Source organism: Eucyclogobius newberryi, unplaced genomic scaffold (genome assembly GCF_026437365.1).
Source record: "Eucyclogobius newberryi isolate DKJ021-1_F unplaced genomic scaffold, fEucNew1.0.hap1 SCAF_11, whole genome shotgun sequence".
NCBI classification, from domain to species: Eukaryota; Metazoa; Chordata; class Actinopteri; order Gobiiformes; family Gobiidae; genus Eucyclogobius; species Eucyclogobius newberryi.
In genome coordinates this window covers 31,798,004-31,823,114 of record NW_027315735.1, presented here as the reverse complement: position 1 = coordinate 31,823,114, position 25,111 = coordinate 31,798,004, and the positions used below count along the sequence as shown (strand labels likewise).

The following is a 25,111-nucleotide window of genomic DNA, read 5'->3' as shown; positions in this document are numbered from 1 at the left end:
AGAAGTATAAAGTCTACTGTAAACTCCTTTAAATCATCCTTTAAAGTGTCAAGCGAGTTCTTCCTCTGCTGCCCGGCAACCTCGAACAACACCTTTGAGGAACCACGGCATTATGTCTTTTTGAGGAACCGCGGCACCATGTCTCTTTGAGGAACCGCGGCACCATGTCTCTTTGAGGAACCGCGGCACCATGTCTTTTTGCCATGGCGCTCTCTAATGGTTCTGGTTCTCCTTACGTGTCGTAGTGCAGGGGCAGTCCACAGCTGGCCCGGTGCCGGCTGTAGAAGCGGTTTTCCAGGTCCAGACGAGTTTCCCCGATGACGTCATCAGCTCCAACCATATCGTGGTCCAGGATTTTGACCAGGAGCTCCGTCTCCAACGGAAACGAGGCGGTGAACTCGAACACTCTGGAACAGACGGGACCTACTGAGCTAAACCAGGACTAAACATGGACTAAACCAGGGCTTAACCAGGGCTAAACCAGGACTAAACATGGACTAAACCAGGGCTGAACCAGGGCTAAACCAGGACTAAACATGGACTAAACCAGGGCTAAAGCAGAGCTAAACATGGACAAAACCAGGGCTAAAAATGGACTAACCCAGGGCTAAAAAATGATTAAACCAGGGCTAAACCAGGGCTAAACCAAGGCTAAACCTGGACTAAACCAGGGCTGAACCAGGGCTAAACCAGGGCTAAACCAGATCTTAACCAGAGCTAAACTAGGATTAAACCAGGACTAAACATGGACTAAATCAGGGCTAAAGCAGAGCTAAACATGGACAAAACCAGGGCTAAAAATGGACTAACCCAGGGCTAAAAAATGATTAAACCAGGGCTAAACCAGGGCTAAACCAAGGTTAAACCTGGACTAAACCAGGGCTGAACCAGGGCTAAACCAGGGCTAAACCAGATCTTAACCAGAGCTAAACTAGGATTAAACCAGGACTAAACATGGACTAAATCAGGGCTAAAGCAGAGCTAAACATGGACAAAACCAGGGCTAAAAATGGACTAACCCAGGGCTAAAAAATGATTAAACCAGGGCTAAACCAGGGCTAAACCAAGGCTAAACCTGGACTAAACCAGGGCTGAACCAGGGCTAAACCAGGGCTAAACCAGATCTTAACCAGAGCTAAACTAGGATTAAACCAGGACTAAACATGGACTAAATCAGGGCTAATCCAGGGTCTAACAAGGACTAAACATGAACTAAAGATGGTCTTAACAAGGATTATTAAACAAGCTCAAATTTTGAACTAAACTAGGATCAAACCAGGGCAATACATGGACTAAACATGGATTAAATAACGAAAGCAGAAAACGGTCTAAACAGAACTGGGCACATGATACTGACTCTCCGAACACGGGGTTGAGTTGTTTGGGGATGTAGCGGTCCTTGGAGTCCTGGCGCTGGGGCCCGACCTGGAGCAGGAGGTAAGGGTCCGCTTTGCCGTTGGGGTCAGTGGGCGACAGACTGGAGGCCTGAGCACAGAGCAAAGGGTTTTATTCTGACTCGCTCAGCCGTCATTCAATTCACTGCGCAGCCCTGAGTCATATAAAAGTAAGTTAAGTCTATTCCAGGTCCAAACCAGGACTGAAAGTGAAAAGGATCTGAAACCAAGCCAGTCTTAAGCATTTCATATCTTTTTGTATTAATGTAATCAACAAATCTTTATTTCAGACTCCCGACTAAAAATCAACAATAAAAAAACAATACAGCACACACATTTACTACGTTACATTGATGTGGGTAATACCTTGACGACGTAAACCCGGACCAGGACTCTGACGGGGGAGTTTTTGGGGATCCCGTCTGTGATCTGCACCGTGTCGTCCGCCTCAGAGTCGATGGGATAAACCAGGAACGAGCCCTGAACATGTGACACCAACGTGCTTCAATTAACTGGAACTAAACATTGTGACGATCAGAATAAACCAGTGATTCGTGGGTTTCAGCTTCTTGTCATACGCAACATGTCGAGGACTTTTACCCCTTCATGGTATTTCGTTTTGCATTGTTACATGGACATGGATACAACATGGATAGGTGAGCATTTATAATTTTTTTCCGTCATGCTGCCCACGTTCTGAATCTGTGTGGAAAACCAATGAGTCGGAATGTTATTTGGTTTATCGATAGTAATGATTGTTCGGGTCGCAATACAAAAAAATAATAATATTGCGACCATTTTAAAAGCGAAATATGGTCTTTTTAGTTCAATCCATAGTCCATTATTTACTCTGGCAGGTTTAACTTTAGTTTGCCATTCAGAAAGTCCAATTTTGTGAAGCTGGTGAAAAAAATTAAATAATATGTTACACCACTTTTTTATTTTAAAAGTAAAACGTGAATTTAACTTACTTATACTAATAAGAGTAATAAACAAGTGAATCAAAGTCTATATTTAATTATGACTTTGTTTTGCACCTGCCTTACTTCTGTTACGATGCAGTTTGTGAAGACATTTTGAAACTTTAAAATGACAGGAAGTAGAGCCTAGTTGAAAAAACAGAATTCCTCCGTGATGTCATCAATGTGCGACGTGCCATTGAAAACAGAGACTGAACTGACAAGCTTTAACGATTATTCAACAAAATAAAGCTGTTATATGGTATTATTGTTTGTCAAATCCTAACAGTTTTGTATTTATATGTTGTTTACAGTACGGTTGCTAGGTAACAGGTGTGAAATTATCTCTATCTATGTCACACTTGCTGCTCATGTCAAACCAGGAAGTACAATTATAAATTACAATGACAAAAATGATCAAACTGGGGACAAATAGGCAAAATGTCAAGTCAAATCTGAAATATAATTGTGTTCATTGTGTTTTAGTGAAATTTGCATTCAAACCTGTCACATTGCCTTTAATAACAACGAGCTCCTTCTTCATTGGTCACATTAACAATAAAAATAAATGTGTGAGAAAGAAAACAACTATAGTTTAGAACAAAACATATCTGAAACCATAGTGTTGTGCCATTTTGAATTTGAAAATGAGCCATGGGTGGAGTCAGTGTTGTCTTTAAGGCCAGGACTGACCTTGAACTTGCCCATGACGCGCTCCTCTGGCTCCTCCTCCAGGGCGTCGCCCAGAGCTCGGCCTTTGAGCAGAGGCAGGATCTGCAGCCAGTCCTGGAACTGATGGAACTGAGCCTCCAACTCACCACTGTACAACTGCAGAGAACACACACACACACACACACCGCACACACACACACACACACACCGCACACACACACACACACACACCGCACACACCGCACACACACACACACCGCACACACACACACACACACACACCGCACACACACACACACACACACACCGCACACACACACCGCACACACACACACACACACACACCGCACACACACACACACACACCGCACACACACACACACACACACACACCGCACACACACACACACCGCACACACACACACACACACACCGCACACACACACACACACACACACACCGCACACACACACACACACACACCGCACACACACACACCGCACACACACACACACACACACACCGCACACACACACACACACACACACACCGCACACACACACACACACCGCACACACACACACCGCACACACACACACACACACACCGCACACACACACACACACACACACCGCACACACACACACATCGCACACACACACACACACACACCGCACACACACACACACACACACACCGCACACACACCGCACACACACACACACACACCGCACACACACACACACACACACCGCACACACACACCGCACACACACACACACACACACACACCGCACACACACACACACACACACACACACACCGCACACACACACACACACACACACACCGCACACACACACACCGCACACACACACACACACACACACACACACACACCGCACACACACACACACACACACACACCGCACACACACACACACACACCGCACACACACACACACACACACACCGCACACACACACACACACACCGCACACACACACACACACACACACACCGCACACACACACACACACACACACACCGCACACACACACACCGCACACACACACACACACCGCACACACACACACACACACCGCACACACACACACACACACATCGCACACACACACACACACACACCGCACACACACACACACACACACACACCGCACACACACACACACACACACACCGCACACACACACACACACACACACACACACACACCGCACACACACACACACACACACACCGCACACACACACACACACACACCGCACACACACACACCGCACACACACACACACCGCACACACACACACACCGCACACACACACACCGCACACACACACACCGCACACACACACACCGCACACACACACACACACACATACAGAGAATCTGTTTCACAAACTCGGAACTTGCTTCGGCATTAGGGTGCAACATAAAACGATGTATACAAATAATAATAGTAAAACGTTATAGACTATACTATATTAAAGTGTTGTGTTATTAAAGTGATGCAAAGGAAGTTTATAGAGCACATTTCGTACACAAGGCAACTCAAAGATCTTCACACAACAGGGAATATATATATGCATAAATATGCATTAAAATCACACAGACATGACATAAATCACAAGTTAATAATTTCAGTCACATGCACAGCTAAACAATCATTGTCAGAGTAGAACCTGTCTCACATCTTCAGGAAGACTGTTCCAGATTTTAGTGGCATCAAACTGAAGCAGATTCCCCATGTTTAGTCCTGACTCTGGCACCAGCAGGAGGCCGGTCCGTGTTTAGTCCTGACTCTGGCACCAGCAGGAGGCCGGTCCATGTTTAGTCCTGACTCTGGCACCAGCAGGAGGCCGGTCCATGTTTAGTCCTGACTCTGGCACCAGCAGGAGGCCGGTCCATGTTTAGTCCTGACTCTGGCACCAGCAGGAGGCCGGTCTTTAAAGCTGCTTTAAAGTCTATTCTCTGAGCCACAGGGAGCCAGTGCAGAGACCTGAGAACAGGACTAATGTGATCATACTTCCTGGTTCTGGTCAGGACCCGAGCAGCAGCGTTCTGGATGTACTGCAGCTGTTTTACAGCTCGTTTGGAGAGACCAGTGAGCAGCCGTTACAGTAGTCTAAACTACTCATGATAAGTCTGCTGATGTCAGAGGAAACTTGTTCTTGTGGCGGGAGGTTCTTGTCCGGATGTAAATCAAATGGTCACATTTATATAGCGCTTTTCTACCGTCAAGGTACTCAAAGCGCTTTACATCAAGGAACCAGTCACCCATTCACACACACATTCACACCCCAGATATACTCCTGGGGGGCAAGTTGGGTTAAGTGTCTTGCCCAAGGACACAACGGCAGTATTCACATGAGGCAGCTGCGATCGCACCGCCAACCTGCGGGCCAGTGGATCTGACCGCTCTGACTGAGCGGGGAGTCGAACCACCGACCTTTGGATCAGAAGATGAGCACTCTACCACTGAGCTACTGTAGCCTGAGGGGAGTGGCCTCCTGCCTGAGGGGAGTGGACTCCTGCCTGAGTGGAGTGGCCTCCTGCCTGAGGGGAGTGGCTCAACTACTCCGTGTCCAGGGTGAGAAGGGTCTGCAGTGATCCGACCTGCTACTACTGTAAATCTTTTACACACAGGAGTAACTGTCCAACAGCTGTATCAAGATAAAATTACAAGAAAGGGGAGCTCGGAGTAGAGCCGCTGCTCCTCCACGTCGAGAGGAGCCAGCTGAGGTGGCTCGGGCATCTGTTCCGGATGCCTCCTGGGCGCCTCCCTCGGGAGGTGTTTCAGGCATGTCCCACCGGGAAGAGGCCCCGGGGAAGACCCAGGACACGCTGGAGAGACTATGTCTCTCGGCTGGCCTGGGAACGCCTCGGGATCCCCCCGGAAGAGTTAGAGGAAGTGTCTGGGGAGGAGGAAGTCTGGGAGTCCCTGCTCAGACTGCTGCCCCCGCGACCCGGCCCCGGATAAAGCGGCAGAAAATGGATGGATGGATAGAATAATTACGTTCAAAAACAATAATTGAATAATTCTGACCGTGAGAGTTGCAATGTTCTTCCGTTTCGGAGGCTCCATTTCCACCACCACCATCTCCTCCTCATCATCCTCAATGTTAGCCATTGTCAAATTTGCCCCTTCTGAAAAAATAATAAAAACATGCCATCACCTTACAGTTCCAGCCGTGTCCACTAGGCGCCAGTAAAGCTCACCGGATTCAGCTTGTTCTTCCAGTTCTCTCTGAGACGCAGCCTACAAAAACAAAACCAATCAAAATACAACTGTGAGCAAGTAAATGATGAGGGGAAATCCTGAATACATGGTTAAACGCTCATAAGAGCTCATAAAGTATTTTTAATTGGATCACACCTGGTTTAGTGTTCTGGTGTATTTACGGTTCAGTGCCGAGTAAAGTCTGGTTCATTTAGTCTTTGTTTTCTGGTAAAACGTGTCCCTCTTTCACAGGGACAGATTCTTTTCAGTTTTGCTGTATCACTTACATAATGATACTAATAATCCTGCTTTAGTCCTGAGTTAGACTTTAATGGTTCCATATAAATATTAGACCTCTCTGTCTCGTTCCTGGATGGAGGCGTTGTACTTGGACCACCAGTCGAGTTCCTCCTGCTCCTCAGGCTCCTCCTCCAGCTCCTCCTCCTTTTGAAGTTTATTCGTCACCATCTTCAGAGGGTTCTGACGGGGAAAGAAAGGTTATGGAAAGAACGTGGTTAGATATGGTTTATTCCTGCTTCAGGTTTTTTGTTTTGATGTTGTTTGGACCTGTTTTATTTTTTGCGCTCAAAGACAACATTTTAGTCCTGGAGTTCAATTACTTCCTTTGAATAATTGAACACATTTCTTTAAATTACATTGTATGGTTTAGTCCTGGATTAAGTTCCATGTGTAGTTTCCTGTTTGGGCCAGGTCCAGCCTCAGCCTGGCCCTGGTTTACTCTAAGGGTGCGTTCACACTTGCACAATCATCACATTCAAATTTGGCCTAAACTAGCACTAAACATGGGACCCAGTCTGGGTCTTGTCCTGTTTCTCCTGTTTGTCCTGTTCTAGTCTTGGGGTTAGTTCTGTTCTTTCCATTGTTTGATCCTAGTCTACTCCCTGTTCTTGTCTCTGCTTTGGTCCTGGTTCTAGTCCCTGGTCTAGTCTCTGGTTTAGTTCCCGGTTTATTGCCTGGTTCAAGTTCCTGCTTTAGTCCTGCTTTAGTCCTGCTTTAGTCCAGTTTTAGTCCTGGTCTTGTCCTGGTCGAGTTCTGCTATAGTCCTGCTTTTGTCCTGGTCTAGTCCAGCTTTAGTCCTGGTCTAGTCCTGGTTTAGTCCAGCTTTAGTCCTGGTCTAGTCCTTCTTTAGTCCAGCTTTAGTCCTGGTCTAGTCCTGCTTCAGTGCTGCTTTAGCCATACTTTAGTCATGCTTTAGTCCTGCTTTAGTCCTGCTTTAGTCATGCTTTAGTCCTGCTTTAGTCCTGCTTTAGTCCTGCTTTAGTCCTGCTTTAGTCCTGCTTTAGTCATGCTTTAGTCCTGCTTTAGTCCTGCTTTAGACCTGCTTTAGTCCTGCTTTAGTCCTGCTTTAGCCATACTTTAGTCATGCTTTAGTCCTGCTTTAGTCCTGCTTTAGACCTGGTCTAGTCCTGCTTTAGTCATGCTTTAGTCCTGCTTTAGTCATGCTTTAGTCCTGCTTTAGTCCTGCTTTAGACCTGGTCTAGTCCTGCTTTAGTCCTGCTTTAGCCATACTTTAGTCATGCTTTAGTCCTGCTTTAGTCATGCTTTAGTCATGCTTTAGTCCTGCTTTAGTCCTGCTTTAGTCCTGCTTTAGTCCTGCTTTAGCCATACTTTAGTCATGCTTTAGTCCTGCTTTAGTCATGCTTTAGCCATACTTTAGTCATGCTTTAGTCCTGCTTTAGTCATGCTTTAGTCATGCTTTAGTCCTGCTTTAGTCCTGCTTTAGTCCTGGTCTAGTCCTGCTTTAGTCCTGCTTTAGTCCTGCTTTAGTCCTGTTCTAGTCCTGGTCTAGTCCTGCTTTAGTCCTGGTCTAGTCCTGCTTTAGTCCTGCTTTAGTCCTGCTTTAGTCCTGCTTTAGTCCTGCTTTAGTCCTGGTTTAGTCCTGGTCTAGTCCTGCTTTAGTCCTGGTCTAGTCCTGCTTTTGTCCTGGTCTAGTCCAGCTTTAGTCCTGGTCTAGTCCTGGTTTAGTCCAGCTTTAGTCCTGGTCTAGTCCTTCTTTAGTCCAGCTTTAGTCCTGGTCTAGTCCTGCTTCAGTGCTGCTTTAGCCATACTTTAGTCATGCTTTAGTCCTGCTTTAGTCCTGCTTTAGTCATGCTTTAGTCCTGCTTTAGTCCTGCTTTAGTCATGCTTTAGTCCTGCTTTAGTCCTGCTTTAGACCTGGTCTAGTCCTGCTTTAGACCTGCTTTAGACCTGGTCTAGTCATACTTTAGTCATGCTTTAGTCCTGCTTTAGTCATGCTTTAGTCATGCTTTAGTCCTGCTTTAGTCCTGCTTTAGTCCTGCTTTAGTCCTGGTCTAGTCCTGCTTTAGTCCTGCTTTAGTCCTGCTTTAGTCCTGGTCTAGTCCTGGTCTAGTCCTGCTTTAGTCCTGCTTTAGTCCTTCTTTAGTCTAGCTTTAGTCCTGGTCTAGTCCTGCTTTAGTGCTGGTCTAGTCCTGGTCTAGTCCTGCTTTAGTCCTGTTCTAGTCCTGGTCTAGTCCTGCTTTAGTCCTGGTCTAGTCCTGCTTTAGTGCTGGTCTAGTCCTGCTTTAGTCCTGCTTTAGTCCTGCTTTAGTCCTGCTTTAGTCCTGCTTTAGTCCTGGTTTAGTCCTGGTCTAGTCCTGCTTTAGTCCTGGTCTAGTCCTGCTTTAGTCCTGGTCTAGTCCTGCTTTAGTCCTGCTTTAGTCCTGGTCTAGTTTAGCTTTTGTCCTGCTTTTGTCCTGGTCTAGTCCTGCTTTAGTCCTGCTTTAGTCCTGGTCTAGTCCTGCTTTAGTCCTGCTTTAGTCCTGCTTTAGTTCTGCTTTAGTCCTGGTCTAGTCCTGCTTTAGTCCTGCTTTAGTCCTGCTTTAGTTCTGCTTTAGTCCTGGTCTAGTCCTGGTCTAGTCCTGCTTTAGTCCTGGTCTAGTCCTGGTCTAGTCCTGCTTTAGTCCTGGTGTAGTCCTGGTCTAGTCCTGCTTTAGTCCTGCTTTAGTTCTGCTTTAGTCCTGGTCTAGTCCTGCTTTAGTTCTGCTTTAGTCCTGGTCTAGTCCTGCTTTAGTCCTGCTTTAGTTCTGCTTTAGTCCTGGTCTAGTCCTGGTCTAGTCCTGCTTTAGTCCTGGTCTAGTCCTGCTTTAGTCCTGGTCTAGTCCTGCTTTAGTCCTGGTCTAGTCCTGGTCTAGTCCTGCTTTAGTCCTGCTTTAGTTCTGCTTTAGTCCTGGTCTAGTCCTGCTTTAGTCCTGCTTTAGTCCTGGTCTAGTCCTGCTTTAGTCCTGGTCTAGTCCTGCTTTAGTCCTGGTCTAGTCCTGGTCTAGTCCTGCTTTAGTCCTGCTTTAGTTCTGCTTTAGTCCTGGTCTAGTCCTGGTCTAGTCCTGCTTTAGTCCTGGTCTAGTCCTGCTTTAGTCCTGGTCTAGTCCTGCTTTAGTCCTGGTCTAGTCCTGCTTTAGTCCTGGTCTAGTCCTGCTTTAGTCCTTGTCTAGTCCTGCTTTAGTCCTGCTTTAGTCCTGGTCTAGTCCTGCTTTAGTCCTGCTTTAGTCCTGGTCTAGTCCTGCTTTAGTCCTGGTCTAGTCCTGCTTTAGTCCTGGTCTAGTCCTGCTTTAGTCCTGGTCTAGTCCTGCTTTAGTCCTGGTCTAGTCCTGCTTTAGTCCTTGTCTAGTCCTGCTTTAGTCCTGCTTTAGTCCTGGTCTAGTCCTGCTTTAGTCCTGGTCTAGTCCTGCTTTAGTCCTGCTTTAGTCCTGCTTTAGTCCTGGTCTAGTCCTGCTTTAGTCCTGGTCTAGTCCTGCTTTAGTCCTGGTCTAGTCCTGCTTTAGCCCTGCTTTAGTCCTGGTTTAGTCCTGGTCTAGTCCTGCTTTAGTCCTGGTCTAGTCCTGCTTTAGCCCTGCTTTAGTCCTGCTTTAGTCCTGGTCTAGTCCTGCTTTAGTCCTGCTTTAGTCCTGGTCTAGTCCTGCTTTAGTCCTGGTCTAGTCCTGCTTTAGTCCTGCTTTAGTCCTGCTTTAGTCCTGGTCTAGTCCTGCTTTAGTCCTGCTTTAGTCCTGCTTTAGTCCTGCTTTAGTCCTGCTTTAGTCCTGCTTTAGTCCTGGTCTAGTCCTGCTTTAGTCCTGCTTTAGTCCTGCTTTAGTCCTGGTCTAGTCCTGCTTTAGTCCTGGTCTAGTCCTGCTTTAGTCCTGCTTTAGTCCTGGTCTAGTCCTGCTTTAGTCCTGGTCTAGTCCTGCTTTAGTCCTGGTCTAGTCCTGCTTTAGTCCTGCTTTAGTCCTGCTTTAGTCCTGGTCTAGTCCTGCTTTAGTCCTGGTCTAGTCCTGGTCTAGTCCTGCTTTAGTCCTGGTCTAGTCCTGCTTTAGTCCTGGTCTAGTCCTGCTTTAGTCCTGGTCTAGTCCTGGTCTAGTCCTGCTTTAGTCCTGCTTTAGTTCTGCTTTAGTCCTGCTTTAGTCCTGCTTTAGTCCTGCTTTAGTCCTGCTTTAGTCCTGGTCTAGTCCTGCTTTAGTCCTGCTTTAGTCCTGGTTTAGTCCTGGTCTAGTCCTGCTTTAGTCCTGGTCTAGTCCTGCTTTAGTCCTGGTCTAGTCCTGCTTTAGTCCTGCTTTAGTCCTGGTCTAGTCCTGCTTTAGTCCTGGTCTAGTCCTGCTTTAGTCCTGCTTTAGTCCTGCTTTAGTCCTGGTCTAGTCCTGCTTTAGTCCTGCTTTAGTCCTGCTTTAGTCCTGCTTTAGTCCTGCTTTAGTCCTGGTCTAGTCCTGCTTTAGTCCTGCTTTAGTCCTGCTTTAGTCCTGGTCTAGTCCTGCTTTAGTCCTGGTCTAGTCCTGCTTTAGTCCTGCTTTAGTCCTGGTCTAGTCCTGCTTTAGTCCTGGTCTAGTCCTGCTTTAGTCCTGCTTTAGTCCTGCTTTAGTCCGGGTCGTACCTTGAAGGGGATCTTGCTCTGTTTCAGGTTCAGAGTGCTCAGTCCCAGGTTCCCCACAGTGTCCACAGGAGCCGCCTTCATCTGCTTCTTCACGACTGAACACATCATCAAACATCATATTTTATATTTACAATCAACTCCACGTAACTGACTGTGGTCAACTGGATGAAATAATCATACATTCATAATTACATTTAAACTGAGCCACAGTGGACGGACAAACAATAACTTTATCTTAAAGGTCAAAAGTCAGAAGAGTTAAAGGGCACACATCCTCTGGTTTGGCATCTCATGCTTTAGAACTTAAAATGATGTATCTCCTGAAAGCACACACTACTTTATATCTGTCAGGTGTTCCCGGATTTGTGTTAGAACTCCATCTACTGGCAGCAGAGGGAATTACCATGTGAGAAATAAACAAAAGCTTGCCTTGACCTGCTAATGTGAGCATGCGGTTGTAATGAATGTAGTCGATTCTGGCCATGAAGGACTTACTAACGGCAGAGCAGACTCCAGAGCTCTTCCTATGACATCACAAATCTCATGAGATTTGTTTTAAGATAAGATATTCCTTTTCTGAGGGTCAGTGGGACTTAGATTAATCAAAAAAAGTGTGAAAGAAGCTAAATACAACTCCATGTATGTTAAAACAATGTTAAAAATATGAAATAATGTTTCTTTTTACACAGTGCAATGAATGTAATGACGCATCACCTTTCTGCATAAGTTCCTCCTCCTCGTGGTCTGACTCCGCCCCCGGTTCCCGCAGGCCGTACGACATGAGGGTGTGGACCACGTGGGACCCAATCAGGACCAGCCTCCCGAAGGCCCTGCGCTCCATCACGAACAGGGTCAGAGGCGGGTGCAGATACACCTGCTCCGGCAGCTCCTGACCACACGGGGAGAGACCGGAGTTAGACCGGGTTTAGATCTGGTTTAGTTACGGTTAGGCCCAGATTGAGTCACAGTACAGCCCCAAAACCCTTGCGATGCGGTTGTTGGTCCTGGTTCAGTCCAAGTTCAACTCTGGTTTAGGTTAGGCTGGTTTTCTCTTATTGTAATCCTAATTTAGTCCTGATTTAGACCTGGTTTAGCCCCAGTTCAGGCCGCATTAACGCTCTGTTCTTTACCACGTCCAGGTATCGGACCACATCCTTGAAGTTGGACTGGCTCTTGTAGTCCTCGATCTCCTCGGACTCCAGGGTTTTCCCCGAACACTCCACTCTCACCACGGGACGCTCCACCTCGAACAGCTGCACCCTCTTCAGGTCCCGGAGGCCCCAGAACAACACCTGAAGGCCCCAGAGAGACAGTAATAAAATCCACAGCATCAGGTGACAGATGCTGTGAGAGAAGGGACAGTGGTTTGTGGTAATTGTATGTACATAATTAGCATATAAATAAAACAAATCTGATAACGATCTGATTGTTGGAGCGATCAGATGATAGACACGTCGGGTAAACAGTTACACTTGATGTGATGAACCTGATTTCTGTCAGATCGTTCTCAGCTCTGCAGGTTTCGACAGAGACAACGGCGCAAAAAAGGGCAAACTAATGAGACAAGGACAAAAAATGAAAGAGAAATCCTTAAAGACGGAAAGAAAAACCTTCTGTTGTCTCTTATTGTAATGCTAATTTAGTCCTGATTTAGACATGGTTTAGTCCCAGTTCAGGCCTTATTGACGCTCTGTTCTTTACCAAGGACCAAAAATGAAAGAGAAATCCTTAAAGACGGAAAGATATGTATTCAAATTTGTCGTCAAATACAACAGTTACTCTAAAAATGCATTCATACACACGCGTTATTTGATTATTCTGGTTATCGTTTTGTTCTAAATCCTTTGGGCCTTTCCCCTGTTGCGCTCACAGTGAAGACGCAGACAGGTTTAGTCAACTTTAACGTGATAACACACACATTGTCATCTCGGCGTGGAAGCTCCTGTGCCACTAATGAAGCATGATTAGAGCAGCAACACGTCGTGACCTTTTATTAATGCACAAGCTCGCTCTTTCCACAAAGTAGCTCGATTGTTGCTTGGAATAAAGGTCATTTTCCTGATCTACAAGTAAAAGTCTGGTGCAAACAGACATCAGACATCTTGATTGGTCCCAGCGCTCACCTCGATCCTGAACGTCTTGAGCACCGGTCTCACGCCCTCCGGGATCAGGAAGGTTCTGTCCTCGGCCTCCTCCAGCTCCTGAGGGTCCAGACTGCGAGGGAGGCGTGGCTAGACAGAGTCATGTGATCAGTAGAGGGGCGCGGCTACAAACATTTTTACTATTTTACCACTAATTTAAAGCTGTCAAAAACTCTGGGGCAAAAATATTCAATGTCATCAGCAAAAAGGCACAATAAAGGCACAATAAAGGCACAATAAAGGCACAATAAAGGCACAATAAAGGCACAATAAAGGCACAATAAAGGCACAATAAAGGCACACTACGTAACCTGTCTAGTGGGGGGTCTCCACCTGAGTGTCTCCATGGAGATAGAAGTTTAATCATGTGAGACGTTAAAAGCAATATTTATAAATTATTATTCATTTTAAAATAATTGAATAAGCTGCATAGTATTTAAGTTTTTCTGTGGAACATTTTAGGTAAAACAATAACATCGCTATGGAAACGAGCAATTTCTGTCTATTGTAAATACTTTATCTAGTACTTTCCTTTATTTTCTGTACTTTTACGTGTGAAATGACACTAGACTTGAATCTAATCTACTTTGTAATATTGGTAAAATTGAGCAAGACTCTAAAGTTATTGAAATAATGTAATTTTAAGGTTCCTGGTCTGTTAGTTGTAAATGAAACTAGAGCATGTATAATAACTGAGGCTGCAAGAATGAATAAACCACTAATTGTGACTAGTCAATCATAGAAAATAATACGAGTTGTATTTTTTTCATCTTAATGTCACGGTAATTGTGACTTTAGACTCTAAAACACACATAGACAATATCCAATCAAGATGTCAAAAATAATGAATCAATAATACACGTTAACCCGTAAATATTCTCTCTTTACGTCTTCAGTCAGCATATTTCGACCTTTATTTGGTTGATAAATGTATTTAAAAAGTTCCAATGTACAATAGAAGTTATAGTCAAATAGTCACGTCTATAACTCTTTTCAAACGCACAGAATCCAGGGCCGTTTCAGATTCCTGTTGATCCCAGGATGGTTGATCGCCATGACAACGGCCCTACAAAAAACGATTTACCTCCCCCTGTCCGGAGTAATCGAACTCGATGAGCTCAAACGCGGCCAGCAGCTCTCCGGCCGAAGCCTTTCCCAGAGAGACGTCGTAGAACTTGAGCTGAGGTTTGGAGTAGAGCTCCTCCACTCGTTTGATCTGCGGCTCGGCGTAGGCCCGGCCCAGAGACCGCGGGCCGCCCTGGAACGCAACGCAAAGAAGAGGTTAGTGCAACAGCGGGACATGGAGATCGTAACAAATCATCTTAGTCGCATCGTGATCCGTCATCTGGACTTCACAGACTCTAAAACACACGAAAAGGCAACGATTGAATCTAAATGTGTCGTGGATAATACACTTTATTTGTGAATATTCGCTATCCGGAAGTTCTTCAGTCGCCATATTTCAGCCTGGATTTGTTTGATAATCTATTTCAAAAGTCTCAGTGTACATTCATGTATATTTCATGTTGATTTGTTTGATTATGTCTGATAAAAACGAAACAATCCCTGATATTAGTCTGATAGTGAGGCAAATGCAGTGACTTTAACATTAGCATTTAGCACACAAACCGGTTAAAAACGTTAAAAAGTCTCAATGAACAATCGGAACAATCGTTTGACTTGTCGACGAATTGAAATGATGCAGTTAGTCCTAGTTAGTCCCACAGACCGGCCTGGATATATCCACAGGTTCTTTAAAGACAATTGATCAGGGGATGTTGAAAAAATGAACCTAAGTCCAGTGGTAGAAAGTAACAAAGTACAAATGTAAAAATACTGTACAATTTTAAGTATCTGAATTTAACTTAACTATATTTTACAAACAAAAATATACAGAATAGAAACACTAATTGAAAATAAATGAAATGATTAAAACATCTAAACAATTCTTTATCGAGATTGCCATGTTTGACTCTAAAAGTAAAATTGTATGTACATGTACTTCAATACTTTACATACTATACTCAATACTGACTCGACCTGGTCACGTCTCGACATGGGCGACCTCCTTTTCTCCTCGAAATAAAAATACATTTTGGGTGCTCTGGGTGTAATATGTCGGCGCTTAAATGTCCCAAGATCGTTCCTACATTTCTAGAGTTAGTTCTGAATAAGAGTTTCGCACATAATTTAAGTGTGTAAACAGGAAGTGTTACCATGGCGTCCTGGTCGTAGATGTTGATGATGACGAGGGGCGGGTCCAGCTCCAGATCTTCTCTTGATCCTTCCAATAAAACTCTGTCGAAGAGTAGACACTGGCTCCAGGCCGGGGACAGCGTGTCCTGCAGCACCTGAACGCACCACAGCAAACACCGGCTCCAGTACAGGATATTCATCATGAGTTATGCAATATTATTCTACAACTGAACAAACACAGTCATAACACTCACTCTGAATAAATGTGTTGTTGTTGAGCCCTCGGAAGCAAAAGACATAATCTGATTCTAAACTGTACCGTACTAAGGGTGATCAAGAGGGATAATAATGAAGAACTTCCTGTTGATAATAGTCAGACTCTTCTGTAAATCCAAAAGTATTGTGTAAAATAATGTATTTAAATGCCTAAGTTGAGGTTTAGTGATCAGAAACGGACAATGTATCACAAAAGTGCAGAATAATCACATTATACCCTTACTTTAAAGCTTTTAAGAAGTCCTTTTTTTAACTATAAATGATATACTCCATATTCAAATTTTGCATCTCTTCAAAATTCACAATACTATCTAAATTTTGATTTATTGTCCACCTCTTTTACCAACCCCAACTAAACGCACCATCATGTAAAGGGCCTTTTGTGTTTCTATGGGACATACTTATGTAAAACCATCCTTTATTTAGCCACGTTATAATGGTCTTCACTTATCATTATTGTATTTAGATTGATTCATTCATGTAAAACAATCGGGTTTGACTGCTTGGTAAATTTCTGTTTTCACCTACCCCCTATCCCCGCCCACTTCTCGACACTAACCTGCACTCATTAAAAACATTTAGACTCCGGGTAGTTCACGTGAGTTTCAGGAGAGTTGTGAAGCCATTTGTCAACAACCTAAGTAAATGTAAACTCACTGGTTGCTTTGGTGAAATGCAACAACAAAGAGGCGGGGCTTATCAATTCTGCATTTTTTAACAGGAAGTGGATGAACCAGTTTCTATCACAAAGCCGTTTTGGATCGGTTTTGCCGTGTACAATGAACAAAACGTGGAGCATTCACCGACGTATGTTACAGTTTATTACAAAGTGAGAAAAGCACTGTACGTTTCATTTCACGTGAGCCAGACGTTTGCTCTCACCTTGGACACCTGACACTGGGTGGAGAACAGCACTCTGGCGAAAGGATCCGACAGTCCGTTATCATCCGCCGCCAACAGACTCCTGCCCTGGTACAGGTGGCACCGGAGCTGGAAATACCGACTGTCTGTGAACGCAACACACAGAAAACCCAGGAAGAACAAGCGATGAACGAACTGGGACGAGAGAAAAAGAGTTGGAAACGTTCTGCTTGTCTTTGTCGATCGACGAGTAATGAACAGTGTTTGATTTACTAACTTTATATTGTTTAAATCAAGCTCAACGAGGCGGGAATTGAAATGGTTGTGTGCAAATAAACACAGAAATATTTTGTTTATTTTGTTTTTATTTGATATTTTATAGCAAAGAATTATGCCCATGTCAGTTGAGAGTCTTCTGGTTTTGTATAAACGCTCATTCATCATTTCAAATCTATATTTCATGTTGATTCGTGTTGATTTTTCCAGATAAAAACAAATCAATCCCTGATATTAGTTTAGTAAAGCAAATGGAGCAAACTTTAAGATCAACCTTTAGCGCAAAAAACGGTTAAAAGCCAGAAAAGCATGAAAAATAAACAGGAACTTCTCCATTTGTGTTGTTGACCGACCTTGACAGGCCAGACTGACAGGAAGTGCTTTGCTCGCCGGCCCCGCCCCCTCCTCAGGGGCGCGCACAGGTGTGAAGTCCTCAGGTAAGGAGCCCGTGGCATCTTTCCTGTATTTAGTCTGCCCCAGCCACAGGTAAAGCTCCAGCTTCGCAAACACCTCTCCAGGAGCTGAGCCTGGCGACTGAGCGAACAGAAAACACACTTAACTTCATTATTCTGGCTGCGCTTTTGTCCATTCTTGGTTATGTTCATGACTTTTCACTGTGTCCAAACAAACAAACAAACAAACAAACAAACAAACAACCAAGCAAACAAACAAACAAAGAACATCGACAAATGTTGAAAATAAAAGGGGCTGTGCTCAATTTTAGTAAAGTAAAATCTGTTTTTCCAAAATAGTGATACTCTGCACTGTTAGCACGCTAGTTTATAATACAGATAAACTCATTGTGGTGAATAATTAAGAAGCGGGGAATGCATTCGTTATGGTATTCCCAAAAAATCCAGGATAACGCCTTTAATCATTGCTCGACTTGTGAGGGATTAGATTTATTTATATGGTGTATTAATCTTATGACATAAAGCCACTTTGTTTGAATCACACATCACATTTTAAAACTATAATAAAAAATGTATATTATCAGTATATTTCAGTTTATTTCTTAGTTAGTAGAGTTTTAGTTAGTCAGTTTGATGGATAGAAAGTAGTTCCAAAAGCATTGACCCGAAAATGTACCAAATTCTAACCAGCAAACCAGGACTAAACCAGGATTCAACAAAGGTTAAACTAAATCCAAATGCTGGTTCAATTAGCGCTACAGAACCCAGAGTTAACCCGGACTAAACACAGACATCTAGGACTGAGTCAGGTTTGAAAACACAGCGAAATCCACCTAAAAACACCACCGAACCTGAACTAAACCAACAAACAAAGACAAAGCGGACAAAGCAGACACGACCTTCGACTGACCTTCATGTAGAAAGTGGACACGTGGCCGCAGTCCCGCCCCTTCTGCTCCTCCACCATCGAGAAGAGGACGGAGTGGGCGGGGATCCGGACGTAAGCCAGGCGTTTTCTACCACAGCGTAACCAGAGCAACACGTCGGGAATCGTGCTCTGAGGCTGGACAGACGGACGTGGGTAAAAGGTTCATAATTTAGTGTTTCATGTAGTTAAACTGTCTCATATTATGCATTTAAAAAGTATGAAGAACAAGTCAAATCGCCCCCTTGGCAAATGTTTATAGACAAAAGGTTAGAGGATTTGTTGAAGTTTTCCTTGCATTGACTCCATTTTGAAAGAAGTACAATGTCTTTTGTTTATGGAAAGACAATAGGGAACATTTGCGTACGAGAAACATGTTTGTGTTTTGCTTTTAACGTCTCAAAAATGAGATGTTTCGCTTGTTTCGCTGCTGTGAGGCTTCGCCATATCAGCTTTAAATATTCCACTCAGTGCTCCGCCTTCTCCCAACCGCTCTCGATAGACTGATCGCGTCTACCGCCGTCAGAATTGTGTGTGAATGTGATTTCTGAAGTGACCCGGGTTCCCGTGACCTCCGACCTCATGAGCCAGGAGGCGGAGCTTGCGGAGTATCTTCCTGGCGTCCGTCAGTTTCTGTTTGATGTTTCTCTTGCTGATCCTCCGGCGCGCTCTGACCGCCTGACGGGCCAAGATCACCTGCAAAAGAGGGCCAGGTGTAAGTGGTGCCATTAGAGGTTAAAATGCATCAGCAACAGGGGGGAGGTAAAGGACACTTCAGCTCACCTCACAACGGTTGATCTCAGTAACAACTAAGTAACATTTCCACCTTATTTCACGCCTTTGTAAGTCCCTGTGATGGTTAAATGTGTGTTTTCGGGGTGTTTGAAGCGTCCGCCGTCGCCCCCTGCTGCCTCTGAGCGGAAGACCAGCCTCGGGACATTTGCCAATATCGCCCCGAAGACAACTCTCCTGAGAAACCCTGGCTCTTTTGATATGTTTAGCAATGTTAACGTGTTTTTGTATGTGATTATATTGTCTCATTATGATAAAGAAAGACAGAAAAAAAATAGATTTTGTGTCTGTTCTGACAATATAGTTTCACGGGGTCGCAAGAGTTACTTAATTCTGCTTTAACATCTGCGTGTGATCACGAAAGCTGCAGTGCTTGTTGTTTATCTGGTTTTCTACAGCTGTTTATTTGAGTTTGAGACCTCTATTAGCGGCGCTCTCTGTCGGCCTACTCTGACGAAAATGCCCTGTGATGTGTCCCCGGCCCACCGCATATGCACTGCTGCTCCACGACCGAGCCGCAATGTCGTACACAATTACACTTTGACATGAGAAAGAGTTTTGTCTACAATCCAAAGATGACAGAAAACGTTGAATGTCCAATCTTTGTTCCCGTTTCAGCACTCACCAGGTTCTTCTTGATGAAGTCCTTCCGGCAGCGGTCCAAAGTGTTGGGTCTGAACTGAGAGCGTCTCTCCGAGAACACGCTGAAATGTCTGAGGGAAAGAGACTGGGTTTAGCTCTCATTTTGGGCCCTGTTCACTTCTCCTTCATACTTGATTTAATTCTCAATGTAGTTTGAGGATGCAGAAGAAGAATCTGCACTTCCTCTACCTCTGGAGTTTGTAGAGTTGTTTAGAAGTGACACAGAGGAAGAAGAATTCAATGGATTTAGTGATTTGGGGTAAAACTGATGCTTTGGTAAACGTGTTAGCATGTTCTTTATGCTATAGTTATCTGAATAACTGTTAATATGTTACGTTAACATACCAGACACTTACCACAGTTCGTTGTCTATCACGTTAGCATACAAACTTATACTTATACGACTTATACTCCAGTGCGACTTATATATGTTTTTTTCTTCTCTATTATGTATTTTTTGGCTATACTTCGGAGCGACTACGGAGGTGACATAAAGTGACATAAAGTGCCTACTAAAGCAGCACTTTAAGTTTTTAAGTTTGGCTCTGATTTAGTTTAATCTTAGTTTACTCATGTTTTGCCCTGCTTTAGACTTGGTTTGAATCCTTAATCTAGTTTTACCGTTGGTTTAGTCAAAGTTTTCCACGATTGTTTTTCTTTCATTGGTTCAGTCCTGGTTTTGCCCTGGTTCGTCCTCTTTCGTTTTACCATGACAGTCCTAGTCATCCCCGTTTAGTCTTGGTTCAGTCCTTTTTCGTTCCGTACTTGAAGCACGCGATGAGCTCCAACAGCGCCTCCTGCAGTCGGTTCTTGGCGTTGGATCCGGGTCGCCGCAGAAGCCGCTCCACCTGGTCCAGACCCAGCTCGAGTCGGTCCGAGATCTTGTGGAGCCAGCTGGACTGATGCAGACGAGGACTGTGGTCTTCGAACCGAGACAGGACCCAGAGACAGGGCTTGGACCGGGACTGGAGCGGGACGCACCGGAAAGACCTGCACAGACAGAACCAACAAAAGCAAGTGTAATTAGAAAGATGGAGGCTGTTAAAATGATGGTTTATGCGAGAAGATTCAAGATTTTGTGGATTTTGTATTTGAACATTCCTATGAAAATACAACGTAAGAATCAGTATTTAGACAGATTTAGACAGACAAAGAAAAGACATGACACAGACTTTGATCGATGGAGAAGATAATAAAAAGCTCTACTTTTTTTGGACAATGGAAGGCAAATTTCAACGCAAGAAAACCTTCTTGGTCGAACAAAAACTTGCATTTGTAAATCAATCAGTCGACTTAAAAGGGCTCTCAAAATTATGAGTATCTCTACAAAATACCCAAACTGCACTCAAGCTAAAAAAATCCCAGAATCTAGGTATTGATATGTAAAAAAGACTGAACATGACATGTAAAAAAGACTGAATGAACTTCAAATGTAAATATCTAATGCGTTGACTGATATGTTTTTGGTAGAGTAAGACACCATCAACCGATTAATCAACTTAGTAACTCAAGACCTAGAGCTTGAAACAGAGATTATTGTTATAAAATGGTCTTGATCTATTTTAGAACTAGTTCAAAGGTCAAGGTAAAAATAATGTCTTGTCTTTGACCATCGTCACCGGGGTCTCATTTATTAATGTTCACGTGACACTTACACTGACACAAACGTTCTCAAACTCGCTCTTTTCTCGTTTCTCTGAGCACAAACCGTCTTCCTCGTCTCTGAAAACCCAAAAGTCACATACGTATCATTGTTCTACATACACGCACGCTTCATAAATGAGACCACAGGTGTAGAGTGGAGAGATAATGTACTGTAATGTGTTTAAAGTCTCAACAACAAGCACACTCACACATAAAAAAGTCCATGTAAATATGAATAAAATGCATTGTTCTTATTGTTTGTTACCTGTCATACTCTGTGAACTCGGCCTTCATGGGCTCGGTCACAGAATGGTTCTCTGGTTCTGGTTCTGGGTCCAGGCCCAGGTCCGGGGTCTGCGGACGGTCCGGGTCTTGGTCCAGGTCGTCCTCGGACTCCAGCAGGGACTGGCTCTCCTCGCTCAGGTCGTCTCTGCTCCGAGTGCGCCGCCGCACCACCTCCTTAGCCTTTCCGAAGTTACCTGAGACAGAAAACGGCGCTGAAGGATTTAAATGCACAAAACAATAGACATTAAACAATAGAGACAGATTTTTTACAGCGCTAATACTATGTTACTGCGGTGATGTGCGTGTTTACACTGTGTGGCCAGTGTGAAATGGCTCAAATCCTCTCACGGGAAAAAGTCTTAAAATAAGATTTGCCAACGGACAAGCATAACATGTACTAAATGTATTTTGTTTTTGCTAAAAAAATAAGGTAAAGACAAGTATTTTCTCACTTGACATTAAAAAAAAAAATCTCCTGTTCTTGAATTAGGAAAAAGACCACTTATTTTATTGGCAAAATACACTCACATCAATGTTTCTAGTTTCAAGTGGGAAAAAAAAGGCTTGTCTTTTTCTTATTTTTAAGAAAACAATACATTTTATGCTTGTTCCATTGGAAAATCTTATACAGTCAAAGTATACACAAATCAAGATAAATACTACTTAATTCAAGCACTTATTCACTTATTGTCTTATCTAAAGTAAGCTTCTTTTTCCATCTGACTGAATTGGATGAACTCCCTTTAGCTAATCACAGCCAAACGCAGCTAAACAGCAAAATGAGTAAAACATGTATTTGTGTTTCTGGGAATGTGCAACGACCCCGTTCTAAAGATATAGGTCAAATACCCACAATAACACAGTGAATTATGCTTTATGATGCAAACAGATCACTTCAAACCTGATAACATGACACTTTATGTCAAAAATCAAAAAGATTGACAAAAATGATGAACAAAGTGCCTAAAATGTTCATTGATTTCTTATACCACAGTTTTTAAAAGATGTCTGTTACCGATGGAGAGTTCAAAGTTGAGTGATTTGTTGCCCACGCTCGGGTTCATCATGGTGACCTCAAACAGCGACGCAAACAGCACAAAGTCCTGCTTCTCCCCCAGGAAACCCTGCAAACGCACGACAGCCAATCAGCATCAAGGACAGGGACACAGTAACCAATCAGGATCAAGGACAGGGACACGGCAATCAGGATCAAGGACAGGGACACAGTAACCAATCAGGATCAAGGACAGGGACACGGCAATCAGGATCAAGGACAGGGACACAGTAACCAATCAGGATCAAGGACAGGGACACGGCAATCAGGATCCCACTTCTATTCTCCCAGATTAATGTATACGCCAAAAATATGTACATTTCAGCCAAAAGCCCTACACGATGCACAGATACAAATTCAAGTAATGCGATATTTGGTTCATGATTACGTTCAGTTGGAAGAATATTCCAAATAAATACAAATACTCCAAGTTACTGATCCATAACTAATCAACCCTGTTGTGTAAACTGTGGACGCTGCAGACATACATTCATTTTCTACCACTTGTTCCCTTTCGGGGTCGCGGGTGACTGGAGCCTATCCCAGTGACTTTGGGCCTTAGGCGGTACACCCTGGACAGCGGCCAACGCGTCACAGGGCCAACACAGAGACATAAATCCCGCCTAAAAACATACCTCTTCACCCAAGCCTATGACCTCCCCTACCCCTAGCCTCCTCTACCCCATTGTCTACTCTTCTACCCCCTGTTACATCTCCATCTTTTTCTCTCTACTTCTTCTGTCTTGTTCATTTTATCTGTATATTATTGTGTATTGTACGTGCTGTCCCCCCGCTGTCTGTAAAAAAAAAAAAAAATTGGGATATGTTAAGCATCTTTGGGTCACTGAAAAGCGCTATAAAAATAAAAGTTATTATTCTTGTAGACATTACAGACAACCATTCACTCTCACATTCATTCACTAGGGCCAATTTAGAGTTGCCAATTTTGCCTCACACATGCATGTCTTTGGACGGTGGGAGGAGCCAGAGAACCTGAAGAGAACCCACGGTAACACGGGGAGAACATGCAGACTCCACCCAGAGAGATCATGTGATGTTGGTCTGGTCCGGGAATCAAACCCATGATCTCCTTCTTAAATCTTCTGTACAATACATATTTTCAAAGCAGATTCCTGTCCGTGAGCGCGACCTGACCTCGGGAAGCGGGTGGATGTCTTCCGTTTCCACGGTTACCACTTCAGGAACCTCCCCAAAGTCCTCGGCGCTTTCTTCGGACACCGACGGAGGAGCTGCAACAGAGAAGTGGCACTTTTCAGCGAGGGCTAAACTGAGGCAAAAGCAAATGTCACTGGAGTAAATCCGGACCTGGGCTTTGCGCCTGGCTCTTCCTCCTGCTCTGCCTCTTCTTCCTCACGCCCACTTTACTCAGAGCTCCTTTCACCTTTAGAAACAAGCGCGGGTAAACAGTTTACTCAAAGCTCATTTCACCTTTAGAAACAAGCGCAGATAAACAGTTTACTCAGCGCTCCTTTCACCTTTAGAAACAAGCGCAGATAAACAGTTTACTCAGCGCTCCTTTCACCTTTAGAAACAAGCACGAGTAAACAGTTTACTCAGAGCTCCTTTTGCCTTTAGAAACAAGCGGAGGTAAACAGTTTACTCAGAGCTCCTTTCACCTTTAGAAACAAGCGCGGGTGAACAGTTTACTCAGAGCTCCTTTCGCCTTTAGAAACAAGCGCGAGTAAACAGTTTACTCAGAGCTCCTTTCGCCTTTAGAAACAAGCGCAGATAAACAGTTTACTCAGAGCTCCTTTCACCTTTAGAAACAAGCACGAGTAAACAGTTTACTCAGAGCTCCTTTTGCCTTTAGAAACAAGCGCGAGTAAACAGTTTACTCAGCGCTCCTTTCACCTTTAGAAACAAGCGGAGGTAAACAGTTTACTCAGCGCTCCTTTCGCCTTTAGAAACAAGCGCAGGTAAACAGTTTACTCAGAGCTCCTTTCACCTTTAGAAACAAGCGCGGGTAAACAGTTTACTCAGAGCTCCTTTCACCTTTAGAAACAAGCGCGAGTAAACAGTTTACTCAGAGCTCCTTTCGCCTTTAGAAACAAGCGCAGGTAAACAGTTTACTTGGAGCTCCTTTCGCCTTTAGAAACAAGCGCGGGTAAACAGTTCACTCAGAGCTCCTTTCACCTGTAGAAACAAACGCGGAAGTAGTGGCGTGTTGATCAAATATATCCGTTCATAAAAGTTAGAAGACTGTCTTGGATTTGTAATTATAACATATAAGAAATATCATAAAAGAAAATGTCCCATAACTATATAATACACGGTTAAGATCCCTGTTGTTTCTTTTTAAATGTGAATGATTATTTTATAGCAAAAAATATATACTAAAAAAAGAAATATCAAATTTGTGAACACGACAGAACGCGACCAGAGAGCGAAAATCCAAACAAGACACAGACTAAACATCAACTAAACCAAAGAAACACAATCACAGCAGATAAAATCCCACAAA

The 25,111-nt window shown here is 44.0% G+C and overlaps 1 protein-coding gene across 1 annotated transcript in view; it reads right to left on the bottom strand.

The window, feature by feature from the left end:
• fer1l4 (fer-1 like family member 4) overlaps positions 1-25,111 on the bottom strand; it is a 51,541-nt gene that overhangs the window by 10,972 nt on the left and 15,458 nt on the right. The window contains exons 17-39 of the mRNA XM_072440014.1: positions 23,956-24,031; positions 23,785-23,879; positions 22,591-22,699; positions 21,556-21,769; positions 20,412-20,636; positions 19,630-19,717; positions 18,792-18,908; positions 18,198-18,350; positions 17,228-17,408; positions 16,620-16,744; positions 15,482-15,616; positions 14,350-14,523; positions 13,248-13,355; positions 12,255-12,416; positions 11,839-12,013; positions 11,125-11,219; positions 6,621-6,746; positions 6,266-6,305; positions 6,093-6,193; positions 3,047-3,181; positions 1,761-1,874; positions 1,358-1,485; positions 237-407 (exon numbers count right to left, since the gene is read on the bottom strand). Coding sequence (XP_072296115.1) covers positions 237-407; positions 1,358-1,485; positions 1,761-1,874; positions 3,047-3,181; positions 6,093-6,193; positions 6,266-6,305; positions 6,621-6,746; positions 11,125-11,219; positions 11,839-12,013; positions 12,255-12,416; positions 13,248-13,355; positions 14,350-14,523; positions 15,482-15,616; positions 16,620-16,744; positions 17,228-17,408; positions 18,198-18,350; positions 18,792-18,908; positions 19,630-19,717; positions 20,412-20,636; positions 21,556-21,769; positions 22,591-22,699; positions 23,785-23,879; positions 23,956-24,031 — 3,047 coding nt within the window. The remainder of the gene's footprint in view (positions 1-236; positions 408-1,357; positions 1,486-1,760; positions 1,875-3,046; positions 3,182-6,092; positions 6,194-6,265; positions 6,306-6,620; positions 6,747-11,124; positions 11,220-11,838; positions 12,014-12,254; positions 12,417-13,247; positions 13,356-14,349; positions 14,524-15,481; positions 15,617-16,619; positions 16,745-17,227; positions 17,409-18,197; positions 18,351-18,791; positions 18,909-19,629; positions 19,718-20,411; positions 20,637-21,555; positions 21,770-22,590; positions 22,700-23,784; positions 23,880-23,955; positions 24,032-25,111) is intronic.